The sequence below is a fragment of the Hermetia illucens genome, chromosome 1 (genome assembly GCF_905115235.1).
Source record: "Hermetia illucens chromosome 1, iHerIll2.2.curated.20191125, whole genome shotgun sequence".
Taxonomy (NCBI): domain Eukaryota; kingdom Metazoa; phylum Arthropoda; class Insecta; order Diptera; family Stratiomyidae; genus Hermetia; species Hermetia illucens.
In genome coordinates, this window is record NC_051849.1 from 66,784,547 (window position 1) to 66,806,459 (window position 21,913).

Below are 21,913 nucleotides of genomic sequence, written 5' to 3' on the forward strand. Positions count from 1 at the left end.
CGGGAGGATGGTACTTGCTATTCGCCTTCGAGCCAACGCACATAATAACATATCGAAAGTGTAAGTACCTTCTTGAAAAAGTGAAGCGATGGCGGCTTCCCATTTGGTCCGGTCCTGCATTAAGTTGATGCGGACTTAGGACCCCATCATTCCTAAAACGAATACCTTCTTGAATTTATTCTTGGCAAGAGGCTATGAATATATACATAATGTAGAGAACAAACCAACATTCGTTACCACCGCCACACAAGAGACGCTAGACATATATATAATGCAACTGAGCAAAAACGTGGCTAATCTAAAGGTTTACGGTGATGTCAGGAACTAACTGGAACTGTAATGGAGGATCCCAAAAGAATCGTCATTGACGTATATGAGGCCAGCTGTCCGAAGCTGTCCAGAAGAAAAAAGAAGAAAATGGGAAACTAGCAAAAGAGGTATGCTTGGCAACTAGACTAAAATAGGAACCTTTACACCACTGAGATCACCCTGAGTGGATAGCACTTTTCCACCGCTACTTGTAAGGCCTAGAAATCATCTAAAATTCCCTTCTAAGGATGAGGTGAAATAGACACCTACGGGCAAAAGCAGTATTTATTCCGAAAGCTGGAAAAGGGATATCTCCCAGATCAGATTATCGACCCAAATGAAACACGACTGTTTCGAAATAAATGCCAAAAAGAGTAATTATTTTAAAAGCCGAATGGTTTTCTCTGGGTTTAAAATCAATAGCTTCAAAAGAAAGACTAACATTTTTTTTAAGGCGACTTCATGTTACAGCCGATGGTAATCAATAAGTTTTGTAATCCGAGGGCTCTCAAAACCAAAGATAAAACAAAATTGCCAATGCTTTAGAAGACCAATACAAATGCTTCGATCACTGCACCTTTATTTGCCTAAGTGTTCTAAGGAATGTTTCATTCCTAATGGTAAAACGTAGCTAAAGAGAAAAAAAATTGATTTCAAACTTCTTTTGCTGATGTTTCTGACTCTTCAACCAAATGTTGATGTTGATATTCGACTTGTTTGCTTTACTGAAAAAGATCTCCCTGCGATTTTGAAGAAAGAATTCGGAGCTATTGACAATGACAATGACCACATTTCAACTAACTTAAGTAGCTTCGATTAATTTTGTAAGTTTTTCTTTGTTAATTTCTACTTATTCATTTTAAATAGTTGGCAAATTGTTAAAGATGAAAAATATGTTCACCATTCAAGCAATAGAAATGGATCCTGATATAAAAACGAGCCGTGCTTTTAAACGAAACTTCGATGAAGCAGCATCTCAAAACAACTTGAATCATCTTACCTTCTAGGTAAAGTTTGGAATACACCCTTTGGTTTTAGCCCAACGAAAATTTGGAATGGAAGTTTCGCGAATGTTGACGGCCTACTGTGTGTATCTATTCTCCATATCTTTAATCTTTTATTTGTGAAATGAAAAATGAAGTTGCTCATGATTACATATATATTAATTGTTCTTAAATCGTATAAAAATGTAAATAGAATTTTGTACTATCTAATCTGAAACGTTAGATATTACTCTTTAGTTTTCTAAGCTTGGATGACTGATATTCGCAAAAACATATTTAACAGGAATGAACCTGAAGACCCTCCGCATGATAGTCTTGAGGATGTCTCTAACAGATTCTTCGACAAGCGGCAATATCGCTCTATTGAGGTCACGAACATGTTTCTTGAACTCTTCCTCGGCTTCTTTTTCTAAAATGTAAGAACAGACAGATTGAGTGTACCTACTCCAGAATAAAATAAGTGTATTATTTCAATACCAATTGACTTGTTACTTTTGAAGAGATCTTTAAAGAATGTCTGTATTCTGCGGATTTTTCCAAATTTGATTTTCACATCTTGAACGAGGAAAAATTGTTCACCATCTTGTGTAACTAAGTCCGTAAGCATTTTCACTTGAGCATCAGAATTTTCTGCAAGGATAAGTTGTTATTTGAAATTTGCAGATTCGAGGTTTAAAACGCATTCTTTTACAGTTCTTGCATACATACATAAGTGCGAATAATACATAATATTAGTACACTCTTACCGAGATTCATAATGAATTTATTTTTCCCAGTGACATCATATTTCAGGATTTTTCCTTCCATTTCATAGTCAGCCATCATTCTCAGTTTTGGAAATTTCATCTCAAATGATATCGTTCCCCGCTTTTCATAGTAACTGAAAGAAATAGACTTTTCTGGTAAATTGTACACCTAGATGTCTGTATAGTACGAAATCTAACTAAAATGCATCTGCTGCACTTGGAGTGTTAATTTGATTCCATTTTAACCAACGAACAAATTTCAGATCTTCCATAAAAATTATGAAAGGCAAACAACTCAACGACAATAATAAAATGTATTAAAAAACGAATCGCATGGTTGACCGCGACTGATGGTAAATTAAATTATATAAACTTGATTTATTAGCAATCACTTACAATGGATTCTGTACTTCGGTGTCAGACAATCCAAGAACGATTCCTTTTGAAAGTGTCACCTGAACATCGATCAAATCGGTTTGGTTCAAAATTACTTGAATTTTATCGCTCTCTTGTAAATCTATGTTAGTAACATTCGTTATACCGGGAATACCTGCAAATGAATAATGGATACGGAAAAAAACGAGATGAAAAGACAGCCTTGTAGGCAAAAAATAAACAAACCAGTTTTTAATTGGAGGAATATATTCTGTAACGTTCGGGTAAGACATGGCTTGTCGGATACATTGCACGGCACCAAGTAATTTGCTAAAATGAAGCAAAAATAACGATTATTATATATACATATATTAATACGATCAAGAAAAAAGATTTAATAATAATGAATGAATGAATGAAATGAGTTTGAGCTACCAGTCGATTGTAGAGTTGCATTTTTCCCTGTTCAGTGTGAGATATGCATGAAGTGCGTTACTTTCTACGAATAAAGGGGTAACCCATCTGCAAGTATGTGTGCATTGGTATGCTTATTCGCTAATTGGCTTGAACAAAAGTGGCTGTGGAAAAGATGCTCAGAAAATAAACCAAATATAGGAGAGGAAAAATAGAAGATGGATTCTGGTCGGCGATATCTAACGACTACAGTGTCTCATTAATTGGTTACTGCAGTCGCTAGCTTTACGAGCCCATTCACAGGAAGAAGAATATACCCTAGATCTCTACCAGTATTTATGGTACAACAACTTTCGGTAGTCAAAAATCATTACAGGGCGGGAAAAGACTAGTAAAAAACTGTCGTTGGTACATCATTCTTACGCTTAATTAATAAGGCAACGTAGGACGAAATTTTGCAAGCTGAAGCAGTTTTCATCCCGCTTAGTGACAATACTGAACTGTCTGAATTTATTAAGGAGGAACATAGACCAAAGCGTACGGGAATAGTGCGAAAGTGAAGTGACTGAAAAGATGAGTCCAACGACTTTAGCAGCAACTTTTCACAACATGAAATCGGAGTAGTAGAAAGCAAGGAAAACACTTTGAGAATTGTTTAAATGATGAATGGACCAGCAAACAACCAGAAAGCAAAAGAGCTCCGAACGGCGAACGAAAACCTGATGGAAGGCAAATTCTGAACCTGGAGTGATCATCATCCTCAAATGGGGAAGTTGAACATGTCTCAATGTTTTCCAAAGGCTAAGGTAGACCGAAAATCCCAGTTAAGAGATCTTATGCTGAGGTAAAAGAAAGTCAAGGCAGCCATCGGTTTGTAGAAATGATAACACAGATGCATTGATTTTGGCCACATAACAGGTCGTCCAACATTTATAGTGTGTGTGATTTTGGTTTGTTGGCCAGGTTTGAAAAGACCCCCAGTGGACTAATGGCTAGGACGGAGCTTATATTGCCAGTGTCCTTGATATATAAAGGACGACTCCATGCGTTGTACAATGATAAGGTGCAAGAAAATTTATGTTGCTTATCCATCACCCAGGTCTGAGAAGACCCCAAGTGAGCACGAATTTAACGGTAAATATGTTGAAACAATCGCCACCCAAGTGAGACCGTTATTGGACGGTATTTAAGACCCTCCGCAACCTCAATAAGAAGGGCATGGATACCACAATAACCACAGTCAACAGAGATCCTGGAGAGCGTTATCATAAATACGGCCACAAACATACTTAGTCCCAGCTGCAAAAGGAGTTGGAACGGCTGATTTGACGATGAATGTAAGCTAGCAACGGAAAGGAAGAATGCCGCATACCGAGTAATGCTGCATTCTCAAATGACGCCGGCACGCGCGGAAGCTTATCACGAACTCCGGCGAGCGGAGAAGCGACTTCACAAACGAAAAAAGGAAGCCAACAAGTCTATGAACTCGAAAAGTACAGGTAGCAACCGCACCAGGTGCGCAAGTTTTACCAACAAGTCAGCAGGATGAAGCTTTACACGCCTCGATGTTCATTCATCAATGAAGGCAAGTCAAAGTAAATGGTGGCAACGTCAGCACTAAAAACCAACCAACCAACAACATCAAACCACACTGGTCAAACGGGAAGAATAAAAATAGGAGACTACAAGTTTGAGACCGTTGATAATTTCTCCTATCTAGGCTCGAAACTCACAACCGATAACAACTACGATGATGGAATCCGCGAACGGTTGTTGTTAGCCAACAGAGCCTATTTCAGCTTACAAAGACTGTTCCACTCGAAACGTCTCACCATAAGGTCAAAGCTCTTACTGTACAAGACAATAATCTTACCAGTCCTCATGTATTCCGCGGAAACTTGGGTTCTTAGCAGGAAAAATTGCGAACTCTTGGCCGCGTTCGAGAGAAGAATCCTCCGAAGAATTTTTGGCCCCTTAATGAGGATGGACGATTCCGTAGCCTGCATAACGACGAAATATGTGAACATACCACGACCATGTGGTTGTGGATAAAATCCGGCTCAACAGGTTACGGTAGGCGGGTCAATTAATCCGTATGGATAAGGATGATTCAGCCCAGAAAGTCTATAAGGGCAATATCTATGGTAGGAAAAGGAGACGAGGCAGACCCTGCCTAAGATGGAGCGATGGCGTAAGTCAGGACGCCAGACAGCTTTTAGAGATATCGAATTGGTGGACCTCGGCGCAAAACCGGGATGTCTGAAGTTCCTTATTAAGGCAGGCCTAGACCGGATACCGGTTGTTGCGCCGTTGATGATGATGATGATGTGAGGAACTAGAAGGTGAAAGTGCAGAATTCTCAATAAGAATGAGTCGGCCAAGTTGGACTCTCTTAGAAAACTAAATGGATGTCCTCGAACTTCAGAGTTGAGTCTAAACAGACTCTCACGGAAGTACACCACCCGTGAGAACAAATCTCAGAGTTGGGAGGAAGAGAATTGGCGGTTTCTGCAAGCCTTTCAACCCGAAGGTGCTGCAAGGGAATTGGGACACTGGGAGGGCCAATTAAAAGGCGAGAGCTCCTATACATCATTTGAGCACTTCACCTTCACTGGGGTGGATGGAATCTAGCCATCGATACCAAAGAAGGCTATAGAGCACTTAGACCAACTACTAAGAAATATTTATCGAGGGTGTGTTGCTCTGGGCTACGTACCTTACTCTTGGCAGAAGATTAAGGTAGTCTTCATAGCTAAGCCTGGAAAAGATGACTATTCAAATCCACGAAACTTGGGGCATTAGCTTAACATCATTTTCGCTGAAATTTCTAAAAAGACTGGTTGAATGTCACATTCGACAGAAGGCGCTAAGGTCGCAAACCCAAAATGAAAACCAACAAGCTTACAAACGTAGAAAGACCGATGAGTCGGCCCTTCACACTTTGATTTCAAAAGTGGAGGACGCAATTCTGAAAGGCAAGTACGCTATGGGGTGTTCATGGGCATTGCGTGCGCCCTTCCAAAAACTTTGTGATCCCGTCAGAGAGCATCATGTTGGTGAAACCTTAATTAAATGGATTTACACTATGCTAACGCGCAGATTGCTGTGTGCTGAAGTGGGCGTTGATCGCTACCTAACAACTGAAGCGACGAAAGGCTGCCCTCAAGGAAGTGTGCTATCACCACTTCTGTGGAGTGTGTTAATCGACTCACTACTATGCGAACTGAAAAATCTGCCAAGCTTATACGTATGACGGGGCTGCGAGATCTCGGAACGGTATGTAGAAATATATAACGCGCCGTTGAATTGATGGACAGTTGGTACCTCAAGCATGGACTTTCATCAAATATAAATAAAAAAACAATGGTATTATTTACAAAAAGGAGGAAACTGAATGGATTTCGCCTTCCAGAGATGATGGGTACAACCCTCCAAATCTCCAAAGAAGTGAAATATCTGGGAGTTATTTTAGACAAGAAGTTTCTTTGGGAAAAACATGTAGATGTGAAGATGAAACGAGCTCTCATAGCATACGGGCTGTGTAGGCGGACCTTTGCCTCGACATGGGAACTTAGGCCTCAGGTAGTAATGTGGATATATGTCACTATCATTAGGCCGATGTTCGCTTACGCATCCGCAGTGTGGTGGGTTAAGGTGAAACAAAAGAATTTTCGCTGTAAACTAACCACACTGCAAAGAACTGTGTCAGTTCAACTTTAAATGAAATGGTTCACAGCCACCAAGGGTACTGTTATTACAATTGCAATTTAATGTTGTACTGCTTTCTAAAGAGAGGCAATCCTTTCTTTTAATCTTGGCGACTGTTCCGATCAACCGCGGTACTATTTGAGAACTTAAACCTTATAAACGATCGTCATCATCAACGGCGTAACAACCGGTATCCGGTGTAGTCCTACCTTAATAAGGAACACCAGACATCCCGGTTTTGCACCGAGGTACACCAATTCGATATCGTTAAAAGTTGTCTGGTGTCCTGGCCTACGCCATCGCTCTATCTGCGTCTTCTTTTTGTACCATAGATCTATATAGATCTTATATATCTTATAGACTTTTCGGACTAGATCAACCTCATCCATATGAATTAGGTGACTCGCAACCGAAAATCTTATAACCCTGTCCTTTCAACTTATGTATATGTTTTTCAGTTGGGCGTTCTTGGGCTTGAGATTATGGAAGGAAAAAAATCCATATACGGCTTTGTAACCGTAAGTTACTACGTGTTATAATCAAGTTTGCGATATTAGTATCTAATAATGGCAAGTCTAATTTACTAATCAAATCGTCTTCACGCTCAAACATCGGACCGAAGCAATGACCGTTAGACGTAGTTCAAGGACATGTTCGACGTTCTTCGGTAATTGCTAGTGAAAAATTTTGCGCATTTCCTCCAGTGGCAGTGCCATGTATGTGATGCAATGCATTGTTAAGCAACAACAGCTGTTTACGGCTTCCAACTCAGGATGGGGAAAGACACACAAGAAAACCATTGAGGCGGCATCAACACATCGACTCACCAATTGAAGAACAACAAGACCACGGGCCAGTTAGCTACTTTGTACCTGTTCCGTGGATACACAATGGCATTCCGACTCTGAATCTGACTGCCGTGGACAGCAGATGCTTTCTTTTCCAGGCTCAAAGAAAGTGGACTGCCACCAACCCGCATCCGTGCCTACCCAGGGAAAATTCTCACCGCTGCTATCAACTGGCAGCTTTTAGGAGTAAAGATTTATTGACGCCAGACTATCGCCGGACGTTGTGATTCGACAACCAAGTTTCAGGCACTCTGTCCCGACCAAATTTCAAAATCTTTTGCTTTCATCAACTAAGAAAACAATTTTTAAAAATAGATTAGAGCATTTCCAGGTAATGAGTATGCAGAAAGCGGCCCTAAACGCTGCAAAACCACCAATGATGGCCAGCGTATTAACGACGTTTCCTAGAATAACGTGGGGCTGGAGTTACCCTCGGATGGCAGATGACAATGACTTCCAAAAACAGCAAATAGCGCCCAAAATTGCTCGCTAGTGTAGAGATGCGTTAAATGCGCAAAAATTCATCCGCGTGGAGAATACTCAAGGCCAACGAGGGATGTTCCGCACTGCGACAACTGCGGCCAAACTGGGCACCCTGCAGACTATCGTATGTGTGCAGCTTATAAAGAGATGGTAGCTAGACGCGAAGCTGCCAATACCCGGAAGGCAACTGAGAAATTTTCAGCCAAGCAAACATTGGTTAAACTTTCACAGAGGCGTGTCATACGCGCAAGCTGCTAAGAAATTTCTTCCCAAAGCAGCGAATCAAACAAAAGCCAAGCAACCAAACAAAGGTTTGGAGAAAAATAATTGAAAGTAAAAAAGCAGTTCTAAATATTATAAATAAAAATAAAATATTTTAATTTAATTAAAATAACTCGAAGCTTGTTAAATAAAGGAATTGGCGAAGCAATAATTGTTGCCAGAAATAACACCTCTACCCCATGATATCATGCTACACATGGAAGTCAAACAAATGTGGCGCAGGAACCTTAAGCGAACTTCTCACAAATATGGAAATAAAGTCAATGCAGAATACAAAGCATTGCTTTTCCGGATTAATTGCCTGAGTACAATTATTCGGTAAATGGTGGCGAATTTCCGCAATAAAGAATTAACCCGGAAATGAGCAGACATAAAACCCGGGCCTAATATGTTTCAGAATATAAACAGGTTGACGGGAAGACACAAGTCCTGAAACTTCGTTCTTACTAAGAACAGGGAACCTATCTGCAGTGACGCTAGAAAAGCGCAGGTTCTTGCGGAATCATTTGAAGCTCAGCTCAACACCGCTCTGCCTCGAAACGATCCGACCTTAACTGCAACTGTTGAAGCGACAATTAGAAAATCCCTTTCCCAACATTTCAATAAATTAGTGACCTTTCGGCTACGAACACCGCAATCAAAACAGTGCATTCGCAACATTTTCTGAGTCTTGCAGAACTCCCCACCTTAACCTAAACGGTAAAAATTCAGCCAGACCTGATGAGATTACCAATTACGTCATAAAAAAATTTACCTATCATCTTCTTAAAACTTCTTTTAGCAGTTTTTAATAACTGTATTAATAATGGCTACTTGGCTCCAACTACTTGGAATCGTTACCATCAGAAAGAAGGGAATCTCCCCCGAGCCAAACAGTTTCAGATTTATTTCGCTGCTTTTCAACCTAGGAAAATGTTTCGAGAGAGCCTGGACAACCGAACTTGCCCAGCATTGTAATCTCGAAAATATCATTCCTAGTCACCAGTTCGGTTTGCGTCATAAGCACGGAACACAACATGCACCTTGACGGCACTGACGTTTCTAGACTTAATGTCAACAATAAACCAACCGTAGCCGAACAGCTTTGCAATTCTGATTATCAGAATTTTTTTCGAAGATAGGCTGCTCCTTGTGCACTTGGGAAACGAATTTTCCGATCTCTTGCTAGTAACATCAGGAGTACCGCAAGGATCCATTTCAGGGCCTTCCTTATATAACATTTTCCTGGCTGACGTCCCCATTTCTGAGATCGGCATTAACATTTTCCAATATGCCGATGACACCCTTACTATTCGCGTCAAAGCTCCGCCCCGATAAGGCAGCCAAAGCAGTAAAAAAATACTTGGTACTTCTCTGCAAATACTTTCGCTATTGGGGCATTAGAATAAGTGAGACAAAAACGCAATTTTATACTTTTAGGAGACAATCTAGATGTATGGTATAGGTTCTAAATATAGCCATAAAAATATCAAACGCATGAAAATTAAAATCGGAAATAGAACAGTGAGCAATTCACAGACGATCAGATACTTGCCGTGAATAAATGCGAAGCGTTTGAACGCCAAATATTAAGATTTTGCACCGGCCGGCTCGGGAAAAATGCCAAAGTATATCGGAGAGCAAGAGTGAAACCACTTCGAGAATATGTTCTCAATTTAATGAAAAGGTTTTTCGAGAAAAACGGAAGTCCACCCAAATCCATTAATCCAGCAATTCTACCAACAGAGTAGCACATCCCAATTGGTCATATTTCTTAGACTGCCAAATTGCGAGCAATAACCTAAAACTCTCCATTTTTTCCCTCTTTGACACTCCTTGGCTGATAGGGTTACATAGATGATAAGCACAAGTTACTGTAATGTGCGATTGTATATAGTAGTTTTTAAGTAGTTTTAAGTAGTTTTAACTATCCTAAGTTAGAATTAAGCATGTAAATAAAAAATTGAAATTCCGGAACAAAAGGCAAATTGAATTTTCTATCATTTTTCGGATAGCTGTGTTGTCACTTGAAAAACCACAAAGAAGTCAGAAAACAGATCAGAAAAACTCGCCAAATGTATTTCACTAGCATCTGATCAGTGGAACGTTGAGGAATGAAACACGAAATAAAAATCATTTCAAATGGGATTTCTGTCAGGAAAAAATTAAAGTGAATTTATTAGACTACTTCCGAAATGTTTACAAATTTTTTTTTTGTTTGGAATAGTAAGGACATCGAAATCTACATATTTTAATTCATATTTAAGTAGATATACTTGGTTAAATTTACCTTTTATAGCGTGCTGAAAGGCTTTTTAAGGTTTTGTGTGAAACAAAACCTTATTAGAATCGAGTCGGTGTCTGTCTGTCCGTCTGTCTGTCTGTCACACCCGATTTGTTCGGAAACGGCAAGACCGATTGTCACGAAACTTTGATATTGGGTGAAACATAGGGGAGAGAGAGTTCAAAATATGACCATCAAATAGCATTTTTCCACATTTTAGAAATTTACCTGGCAGCCCCCGTTATCTCCATCTCAGAAGTACAAAATTGAGCATGGATGTAAGAGATGACATAATGCACAATTTGGTAAAGTTTGAAGAAAATCCAACTATTACTAACAAAGTTATAGGAGGTCAAACTTTGGCATTTTTTGTGAACTTCGTGCACTCTACAACCAGTATTACGTCATCATCACATATCAATTCGTCAATACCACAACGAAATGAGTTCTTATAAATTGGGTCCCAGAGAATTATTTTGTTGTAGTTTTTTAGTCATTTGCATATGGAATTATTCCAAACAGACATGTGTGTAGGTATATAGTAAATGCGTGCTAATGAAATTTGCGGGTAGTGTCTAATTCAGATAGATATATTTGTACATTAAACCAGCCGTATTTACTATACGTACTATATACGTAGATATGTATGGTTTTGCGTGAGAAATATGAGTACGATCAATTTATATACGTGCATATATATGTACAGTATTCGAAAATAGGCAGTTTGTTTGTTTAGGGTGAGGATAATATCTATGACCGTAATATGTACGTATGTTTTGTAATTTGTAAACATAATAATAATAATAATCGTTGGCGCAACAATCAATATTACATCTAGGCCGAGATTATTACCCTGGTTTGACTCAGGTACTCATTCACAGCTGAGTCGACTGGTATCCGACGTCAAATCACGATACAAATTTCACTGTCACCAGTGAGATTTGAACCGCGACCTTCCGCACGACAGCCTTGTGCTCTAACCACTCAGCTATCCGGACAATTTGTAAACATATGAATGATTATGTGGGATTTGTAGCTATATCCCGACTTGTTTCAAGTGAATAGTATTCTAAACTGTCTCCATTCTCATAAGAAAAGTGAGGTCAGTGTATGAATGATTCAAACCAATGCATGCCTAGATGTTAGAATTATTCTATCGGCTCTCACAAGTATGGAAACCCCTCTTCAAAAATTATAGAAAACCTTTCTAATTTATCTTCTTGTGAAACATTCACCCTTATTTTGTATATTTATAACTGCATTAATTTCTGTAGTTGTCCCTGCTTAGTTTTTCACTATAGCATATTAGAAATAGACAAGTATCAAAGCAGCTTTGATAAGGGTTTTGTACTATAAAGTTTGAGAAAGATCGATTCGAAAAATCAACTTTGCAGCAATGTAGTATTTTACCTAACCTGGAGTCGCGGCCAATGAAATATGGACAAGCTATAAAAGCTCAATAAAACGGATTTATAACAATACAGATGCATTTTTTTTGTAGGTAGTGATTGAATGTAACTAAAAAAAATAAGTTTTTGATATTGCCAGCCGAAGCTTGAATTGCGCAAGACATTTCAGATGGAGTAGGCTTCAACTTTTTGGAAAAAAAAAATTACTGAGAAGCAGGATCACCAGCTCAGAAAAAGAATTTCGTACGTGAAGATTGATTTTAAAAGCGGATTGGTCTTAGAAATCGCCTCAAAATGACTCCAGACGTTAGAAAACACTTTATCGGACTTGGTTAAGCACCCGCTTTTGCAAGGATTTCAGAACGAAGGTTCCAACAAGCATATATGCATATCGATTCACTAGAAAACCGCCTTTAATCGCTCAAATGACACGGAAACGCCTTAAGTCGGTCAAGTAGCGCTAAAATGGACTGATTATTCAAGAAATGATCTCAAATGAATGGAAGTTTAACATTTCTAGCTTTGATTGAATGCAGTATGTGCGCCGAAGGACCGCATACTGATTTGGGAACGCTTTTCGTATCACTAAATTGGACGATTAGCTTACTTGAAGGGAAAAACAAAGCTATTTATTATAAGAACATTCTGAAAGAAAATTTGATACCGGCCTTGAAAAGCATTTTTCCATATGGATCATATGATTTTCCTAGATGATTCAGCTTCTTGACATCGAGCTCAATTGGTAAGCAACTGCAACTTGTCTATCTTCTTTTTCAAGGTTTATCTTGAATTACTTGCAAAAAGTCTGTGTTGCCACGGTCGGATCTTAACCCAATAGATAATCTTTGGCACATAATAATTAAAAGTGCAGAAGCGGACTAATTTGTAGGAGTTAGATAAAATAATAGAGAGACTATAGTCAGTTCAATATCACCTCGTTATGGCAATTGTATTATAAAAGCGGGAGGTGGTTCTACAAAATATTGAGAAAAGGGTTTAATATGTACCAACATTAGCTTTTTGAAGTCAAACATTAAAATGTTTAAAAAAAATTTAACACAAATAAAATTCGATAAAGTATATTTTATCTACATGTGCTAATCTTACATAGTTTGTCTAATTTTCTTTGTTGGCAGATTGTTTAGGAATAATCGGGATAATTCGAATTACGAAATTCAACTTTTTCAATTTGTACATATTTCATTGACCACGACTGTACTTATTTAATCGAATGGACCTTGGTTCTGAGTGACAGTAAAACATTTTTTGCACATTGTCACATACATTTAGCCAATATTGGCATTAAGTTCCGTAAATGTTGAACGACGATCTATTCCAAATTTATGAAAAACAACCGAAATGATAGCAGTTATAATGAATTTTATATCATATTAATTTGATTTTAAAATAGTCTATATGCGTCTACTTTTACTCCACTGTTAAGGTATAAAATCAAGGTAAGAAAGTGATATTTGTGTCTTTATTTATGCCACAACACAACAACAAATGTTGGATTCACTTTGGAATATTCGGTGATCGGTTATTTAATACCTTTAAATTTTCTTTTGACTTAGAGATAAATTTTAATTAGAAAGCCAAAGTGACGATGTAGTTTACATTTTAAAAAATATATATATATTTTGCATTTCTATTAGAAATTTGTGGAAAACATTCAAAAAAACAAATTTACATATGCATGTTATTGAGGTAGGTTGAAACTAGTCACTTTATGAAAATTTCGTAAAATTGCATAAAGAAAAAGAATTAACTTGAAAAATGTACTTGTAAGACGCCAGCGTTCAATTTATGGATAAGATTCAGTTCTTTTTTTGCAACAATCATATTTATTATATTTTATTGAATCTTTCTAGAGTAGGAACGTAAGATGTATTTTTTATCAATTTTACTTTGTAAGCAATGCAGGTATCTATTCTACACATGTGTCATTTACAAAGCAAAATTATAGCATATCTACATAACGTTTTGTTTCATTCTTTTATCTATTTTAGAGAAACTTTTCTTAATCGGCTCACAATAGACTGTTGACGCGCGCTACTGGCTAAGGGATATAGCCTTACAGAAAAAAGATCAGAAAATTTATCAACAAGCTGTAAACGATAAATTTAACCAAGTATGTCATGTCATCAAAATATGTAAATTTCATTGTGGTAACAATTCCGAACAAGAAATCTTCTAAACATGTCACAAGTTATCTTAAAAATCAATTTTAATTTTTCCCTGGCAGGAATTTTTCCACGTGGTTGATTGCGATCCCCGTAACTTCCTTCAACATTTTTCCTTTGGCTCCACTTGCTCTTTGATAACTCGAACTTCTTTGGCCCGAAATGAGAAGTTCTTTTTGGGGTAACCATCGATATACTTTTGGAAATTTTATCGCCACGTACGATAGATATGGGAGGAATACCTTTTCCAAGGATTTTGTAAATGCCGCTTTTTTCGGTATCTATGCTTGTCCAGCTGTCGTCTATTGATCTTAGTAGCGATTCGCATTGAAAAGGTCTTTTCATTCTTCTAATAGCTCTTCACAGGGAAGAATCAGTTGATAAACAAAAAATCGACGACAAAGATTGCAAGTAGCTTTGTAACTCCTACCCCCGTTGATCCTTGAGGGGTTCAATGAGCGACCGATTTGCTCTGGCTAATTGCTGATTTGTAGATGAGCGCTTATAAAGTCTCAAAAAGTCAACTAATTCGTTGACTTGGCTAATAGTTTCTCGCCTTTATCAGTTATTATAGAAACGCTAGAAAGTTTCATAATAAAAGTGGAGGGGTCCAAAAAAGCTCATAGAGCGGCTCGCAGCAATAAGTGAGATTGTGTCTAATCTGATGTCTCGGGATAGATTTCAGATAACTGTCTTCATTTCTAGGTAATCAGTGTAGATCTCCAATGAGTGTGCTTATCATTAATATCCCCAGCTGGAAGAATTCAGTTTCCCAAAGAGTTGAAAAATTCTTTGAATGTTTAAGAGGGTAATCTAAGTTTCGAAAAATAGTGGATCGCCGCCATGGTTATCTTATGGTCCAATCCAGTAATTGGATTGAAGTTTCTGATAAGTATTCCAGTATCACCTTGGGTTTTCCTTCCGGATGCTTGGCGTTGTAGAAGCAATGCCCATCGATTTGAAAATTATTTTTATGAGCAGAATGAGTTTCGGATATAAGCATTATGTCGCTTTCTTTGTTGAACAAGAATTGTTATTAGTTATCATTTCCGATGCTCGTAAGGTTGTTGAAGAAGTTAAACAAGTAGCTTCTCCTTTTTACAAATAAATTTTTTTGGCATATAAGAACTTATTTCGGAAGCCACTTAGTCCGTTCGTCAGTTACTTGCTTAGCCACTTGTTTAACATCTGTAAGAAAGATCGTATTTTCAGTATATGCTGATTAACGCCGCTTGAAATCCATACTTTGAGATGGTTCATTTGCTCCTGACGAAGATTTACAAGATCTGATTTTAATTACGCATCATTTCTTGCATCAGATTTTGCATAGAGATTAAAAAACTATTTCGTTGTTGGAGCCAGTGTAAGAAGAATGTCTTTCAAATTATGAGGTGAGACGCTTGTATTGACTTGGTTTTCAGGTGCGGAGTTCAAAACGCTAGCACAGAGGAGGATGGAGGTCACGTCGGGGGTAGCACAGGGATCCATCCTAGGATCGGACCTCCGGAATGCTACCTATGATAGTCTACTTAAACTCGACATGCCAGAAGAATCGCGCCTAGTCGGCTATGCAGAAGATGTCGCGGCGCTTTTTGCTGGACGCACTGTCGAACAAGCGCAAAGCAGACTGGGCATCGATGCAACGGGTAAGCGGATGGATGACAACTCATGGTTTCAACCTTGCACTGGAAAAACCCGAACTAGCCATCCTGACTAAAAAGAAAATTCCGACCCTGCGTCCCATATCGTTTGGCGAGTCGATAATCAAGTCAAAACCAGCGGTAAAGTACCTCGGGTTGAGTCTTCACTCAAAGATGAGCTTTTTTGAACAAATCAAAGCAGCAGCGAACAAGGCTGCAGCTGAAGTTTCGGCGTTAAGTGGGCTGATGGCAAACATTGGGGTCCTACGTCTAGCAGGCGACGTCTCCTGATCAGTTCAACGCAGTCTGTCCTGCTCTACGGCGCAGAGACGCTCTTGGCAAACAGGTAATATCGTAAACGTCTCGCGAAAGTACAGATACGGGGAGCTTTGCGGGTGGCGTCTGCGTTCCGCACTGTTTCTGAACCGGCCGTGATGGTGATGGCGGGAGTGATCCTCGTTGTCCTTCTTGCTAAGAACCGTCAAGCCATATACAAGTGCAAGGAGATAAGCCAAGGGAGGTTGTTGCTTGTGAAAAACGGCAATGCACCCTAGACGAGTGGCAGGTCTCTTGGCAAAATGAAACTAGATACAGATGGACTGCGCGGCTCATCGGCAACTTAGGTGCGTGGCTGATTAGGCAGAACGGTGAGACTGATTATTTCCTTACCCAATTTTTAAGTGGGCATGGAGGTTTTCAGACTTACCTGCTCAAGATTGGAAAGGCGCGATCTCCGGATTGTGTGTTTTGCAATGGAGTTGTGGACGACGCCCATCACACTTTTTAAGATTTTGTGTAAACACAAAAACTTATTAAAATCGGTTTACTGTCTGTCTGTTTGTCTGTCCGTCTGTCTGTCTGTCTGTCCGTCACACGCATTTTTCTCGGAGACGGTTATAGCGATTGGCACCAAATTTGGTAGAAAGGTGGGAACTGTGAACGCTCACGCATACAGTGAATTACATCCTTTTACGTCGAATTTAAGGGGGGGTGCCCATACATGCAAAAGGGGGGTGTAAAATTTTTTTTCATCAAATATAGTCATGTGGGGTATCAAATTAAAGGTCTCGATTAGTACTTTTCAAAGTCGATCTTAGTTTTGACATTCGTTGGAAGGGTGGGGAGCGCGGGGGGTTGAAAGTGATCACTTCTTTAAGGGGGCCATTCTCAGAAACTACCAAACCGAAAAATCTGAAAAAATCAGAAAGCTGCCACTATATGGTGCCTAGGCTCCGAAATACCTTCCATGCCGATATCTGTTTAAATAAAGTTAATAATAGTATATTACTACAATTTTTTGTAATTGGTTAGAAACCCCTCTTAAGTTCATCCTAGTACCATGTATCTTTGCAGAAATATAGGCTATAATATAGTTTGGTGGAAATCGCACCATTACTAACAAAGTTATAATACGTCAAAGTTGATGGTTCCTTGCAAATTCGAGACTGTGAATGGCAATATCACCCGAAAGTGGATACTGTCACATAATATATGGATATATTATGTGCTACGTACTAAGAAATACACAAAACCTTTCGTACCTGAAGCGTCCAGCTTCCGGTTTCCCGACTTGTTTTTTCTTGCCGAAGGTGGGATGGGGGTCAACAGCTCGGGTCCTTCTCGTCGCTAAGAAGATAGAACTCGACCGGTGGAGGAGCCGGATGGCAGGGAGTTCCTTGAACTGACAGTTCCCTTCCTCCTATCCCCTTCCGTTGGTGAAACGAATTCGCTGATTTGAAGGCTTCGCAAGGCGGGAGAGTTCAGGGACTAGCCCGTAGTAATGACAAACCGTTCCAGGCTAGCTCTCTGATGATGGGGAGGTGTTTAGTTGGTAGTCCGACGACGTACCGAACCGGGAGTCCAACACTGCGTGCGTAAATGCATTCATCTCAATCAATCTAGCACGTACTATATACATATATTATGTGAAAATATTCACTTACGCGTGATATTGACATTCAAAGTCTTGAGTTTGCGCAGAAGTGACAATTTTGTTAGCAATAATGCGATTTCGACCAGACTTGGTGGAATGGTTGTTATTGTTGTAATTTGGTGATTCTAAGATGAAGGGGAGTTTTGACGCGAATTACTAAAAATTATAGTAATATACTTTATTTTTTATTTTTTAGGTGGGTAGTTTCTGAGAATGGGTCCGTGAATGAAATGATCACTTTTGACCCCCCACATTCCCGACCTTTTCTTCTGTGCTGGGACCATCTTCTAGCTTTGAAGCACTTTTTCCGGCATTCCTCAATTTCTGAATTCCATCAGAAATTGGGATTTATCTTTGGCAAGTGTTACGCTGAGGCATAGAGGCATCGCATGCCCGCTGCAGCTCCATGCAACCCTACGCAGGTCCAGTTTGGGCAACTGTTCTAGATAACAACATAAACTACAGAAAATTGGGAACGGTTTCAGGGGACGGTAAACTTTTCGAGCACAAAGCCGGCCACACGGTCAGTTGAATTTCGATTGACCGGCGATAAACGTCTTACCAAGTAGGAGTGCTAGCATCGGCCTTGAAAGGGATCATCATCCAGTGGTCACTTACCATCGCTTGCTTAGCGCTACGCTAACGTCTGTTGGTAATCGTAGTCGTATTTACAATTTGGAAATTTGGAACGGCTGTTCGTTAAACAAGACCCCGACAAATTTAAGGGTTCTTCAATATTTCTTTAATCATGTCATGTGCTGATTGGAACCCTCAACTGATAAGTTAACAAGACACACATTAGGAAATGACATTTAACCTGTTTAAGAGGCCTTCAGTAAAATTGATGTACATAGCCAGACAGAAAATATCCGACTAACAAGCCCAAACTATACTGCTTCACTGCAAACCTAGAGTCCATGTTAAACCCGCTATCCACGTTCAGCTTGACTTGCCTAAAGGATTCGCATTTGAACGGTGACCGTAACGTGGATGAAATGCAGTTGGTGTGTCAGTCTTGGCTGTTCAGACGGCCGGTAATCGAAAGGAAAATGATTCGGCCAACCGGCCAGACATGTTTGTTTAGACTATGTGCAAGGATTTCATGTTTGTTTAGGCTGTGCGGGAGAATTTTATGGGCATCTCTATCGCTGGTCAATATTTTTGATAAAGAGAGCTTCAAAACTTCTTCCACACCAAACCGGACAATTTTCAAAGGATCGGGATCAACAAATTGGCCTTAAGATGGGAACGAGAATATATTATGTTATGTATTATGTTCCTTTTTACATATTATGATAGATAATACGTTCAAAAAGACCTGTGTGAAATATTACGTTAATGTTTACTTCCATTTTAGTTCTATGATTATTAAATTATCGACCGTACGCATTAGACAAAAATATTAAATTTTAGAAAATTGGTGACAGCTTTTCCAATAAGAAAACGATAAAAATCAAATAAGCTATGTTCAGAAAATAGCAAAATTCCTAAGATTCAAAATGTATAACCAAATTTAGGTATATACGCCCCACTATTTTCATCAAAACTAAATAAATATTGTTGTTGAATTGGTTACCGGTCACTTGGAAAAGTTGGGTACAACCCCGGGCGATTCGGTCTCTGGGCTCCCATGCTGCAGGACTCAATAAAGAATCATGTAAAATTTTAAATCGATAACTTTTATAGTTTTTGTGCCATAGTAATTTTAAAATGATACCCTATTTTACGTTAACGCTGGAATAACTCCTCAATTTATTTTTTATCCAAATAAAACTCTTTAAAAAAACTACGAAAATATTGAGAAAAAAATTACTATAAGAAGGGACCCTTTGCTTCACAAAAGAATGAACAGGAGACATATAAAATACCCTGAAGTAAACTAGAGTAAGACGTTAAGATGTAGTAAGCTCAAGGTACCGTTCTTCTTTCAAAATCAATAAGGGAGTCGCAGGGCATGAACATTTCAAAAATGTTGATTGTATTCTTAAAAAAAAAACACTAAAAAAATAATTCAAAACTCATCGAGAGAATATTTTTTCACTATCTCACCAAGCGTAATTTTTAATTGAGCAATTTTTTGGGCGCGCACTTTGTAACATATACAGAATAAGGGAGCATCTATGTAACTCCCTAACGTCTGTCAATAAAAGTAAAAAGGAAAAAAAAACAATCTTTTCCAAAGTGATCTCTGGGCAAAGAAGGAAAAAGGGAAAACTACGTATAATTCGATGCTGAATTACAAAAAAAGGAGGTGGTATGCAATCAGTTTCTTAGGGAATATCTGCAATTTATGTTGCACGCAGGGCACTTCATTCTCGTTCAAATTTGAATATTATGCAACGCCTAAAATTGAATATTCATATAAAAGTCACATAAATACACGGATGGGAGTATAGTTTTCTAATCAAGATTTATGGTTTTAAGCGAAATAATCAGTTAGTTAAATATGCACTCTCACTTTCTGATTAAAACTCATCGAAAACAATCACTTCCGTTTAACTCTTTTTATGATAGTTATCTAAATTCTAAACAACCCGGATAAACAAGTATAAAACTAATCAATTGCGAACTATCAATTACTGCATCCAAGAGCAGGATGTTGCGCATTTCACGTAATGATACACGACGCAATTTGCCAAGTATTACTATCAAAACTTAATTTCACTTACGCAGCTCCGTTAAATGTTTTCCATAAGCGTAATTCGCAGTGGAAAGCAGGACCGTGAAAATTGCAATTACCGCGATCATCTCTGCGTCTTCTCGATTTCAGATGCACAACGCGAATCAATAATAAGATAGTTTCACTCCGCCAATAAATCCAGTCAAGATATGTAGAAAGTCAACACGTATATCTGCGGGATAGATTCAGGATTGTTCTGAATTCGTCCACAATTCGAAACGAACACCAGCCTTTGCAGCGCCAATGACTTCATCGTCCAGTTCTGGAATAATATCACTTCGTGTCGGAGAACTTTTTGCCATAAATCTCACTTTTAGGTTTCTTCTGCCTTTCGAGTTTCACGCGACCATGCAAGTTTGCCGAGTCTGTGGGAATACCGCGGATTCAAAACATGTTTAATTTTCAATATAAATTGAGAGTGAATACGACAATACAAAAAATCTTTCGCTCGTATTCTGGTTCCCAGTTCGAAGATGCTTCATCCGTTTGATACCAGTTTACCTTGAGTCGTCATGTGACTTTGCAAAACTATACAAACCAAATCAAATCATCTCAGAATTCCCAAAGACTCTTGATGCCGTTCGTATCTGAATCTGCATTTAAATAACAATTCAAATGGAAAATGACCTGTTACAGGTGGAGGATCTTCGAAAGATCAAAGGAGCATGGAGACCTACTACTCGTTCTATTCTTTCCTGAGTTAGGTAACCAAGTCACAACACGACGTGGTAACGTGTCTCTTGCATCTCATAATTGAGCAAGCTAACTCCAATTAATCAAATGATAATAAGACTGGAGGCAACTTTTTAATGGGCGTGTCTAAATTAAAAAGTTGCAACGGGCAAGCAAGTTGGAGAATAATTTTGCTTTCAGTATAATTGCTTGTTTACACTTTGTGCAATCTCAATTAACTTTTTTCACACGAATACTTTTATTTATAAATACTGGACCTCGCTTGTAAAACATACTTGTATCAATGCAAGCGTATTGGGTTGGGATAGAGTGGATGACTGGGCGAGGGATGGTGTGAGAATTGAGATGCATGCAAAGTCGGTATAGAATATTACTCTACCGAAACATTATCTGCGACTATCACTAGTGTGCAGGATGAGGATCCCCAGATTCTCGACATTAAGGATTTGGAATATGAATGCGACCTGTAGTGAAAGTTTGAGAATTCCACCTACTTCCATTTGAACTGGCAAAGAACCGCAGGGGCGGAGCTATCACAGAACTTAGGCACACAGATAGTGGTCAGGGATTTCCAGTTCCGCGTTCAAAATTCTACGTCCTTTGTAATACATGTGTATCTCTACCTTTCCCCAAAACTCTAAAAACTCATTATGCAAATATATCTCAAATTTTAACATAGCAATAATAGTTCGAGATCGTTGACCGCTTGCTTCCACATAGGCTTCCTCAGACTGCATATTATCAAATGCAAAATGCACCTGTTTCTGACTAGGGCAAATCTAGTGGTACCGCTGTTGAGTAAATGCTGGTTAGACGCATGATGGCTGGAGAGGGAATTTGTTAGGAACGAAATTGATTTGAGTTTGGAGTGGCGGCGAATACGGTTTTATTCAGCGTCGGTAGTGACGAATTTCTTAATATTCAATCTTTTCTTTTCAAAAGA

General features: G+C 38.8%; 1 protein-coding gene across 1 annotated transcript; it reads right to left on the reverse strand.

The window, feature by feature from the left end:
• Positions 1 to 1,450: 1,450 nt before the first annotated feature.
• Positions 1,451 to 20,708, reverse strand: LOC119646856. Its single transcript, XM_038047479.1, has 6 exons — positions 20,267 to 20,708; positions 2,681 to 2,764; positions 2,456 to 2,609; positions 2,060 to 2,193; positions 1,791 to 1,943; positions 1,451 to 1,722 (listed from the first exon to the last, which is right to left on the reverse strand). Exons 1-6 carry the CDS (start codon positions 20,343 to 20,345, stop codon positions 1,547 to 1,549), a joined length of 780 nt encoding a protein of 259 aa, XP_037903407.1. The 5' UTR covers positions 20,346 to 20,708; the 3' UTR covers positions 1,451 to 1,546.
• Positions 20,709 to 21,913: the final 1,205 nt, after the last annotated feature.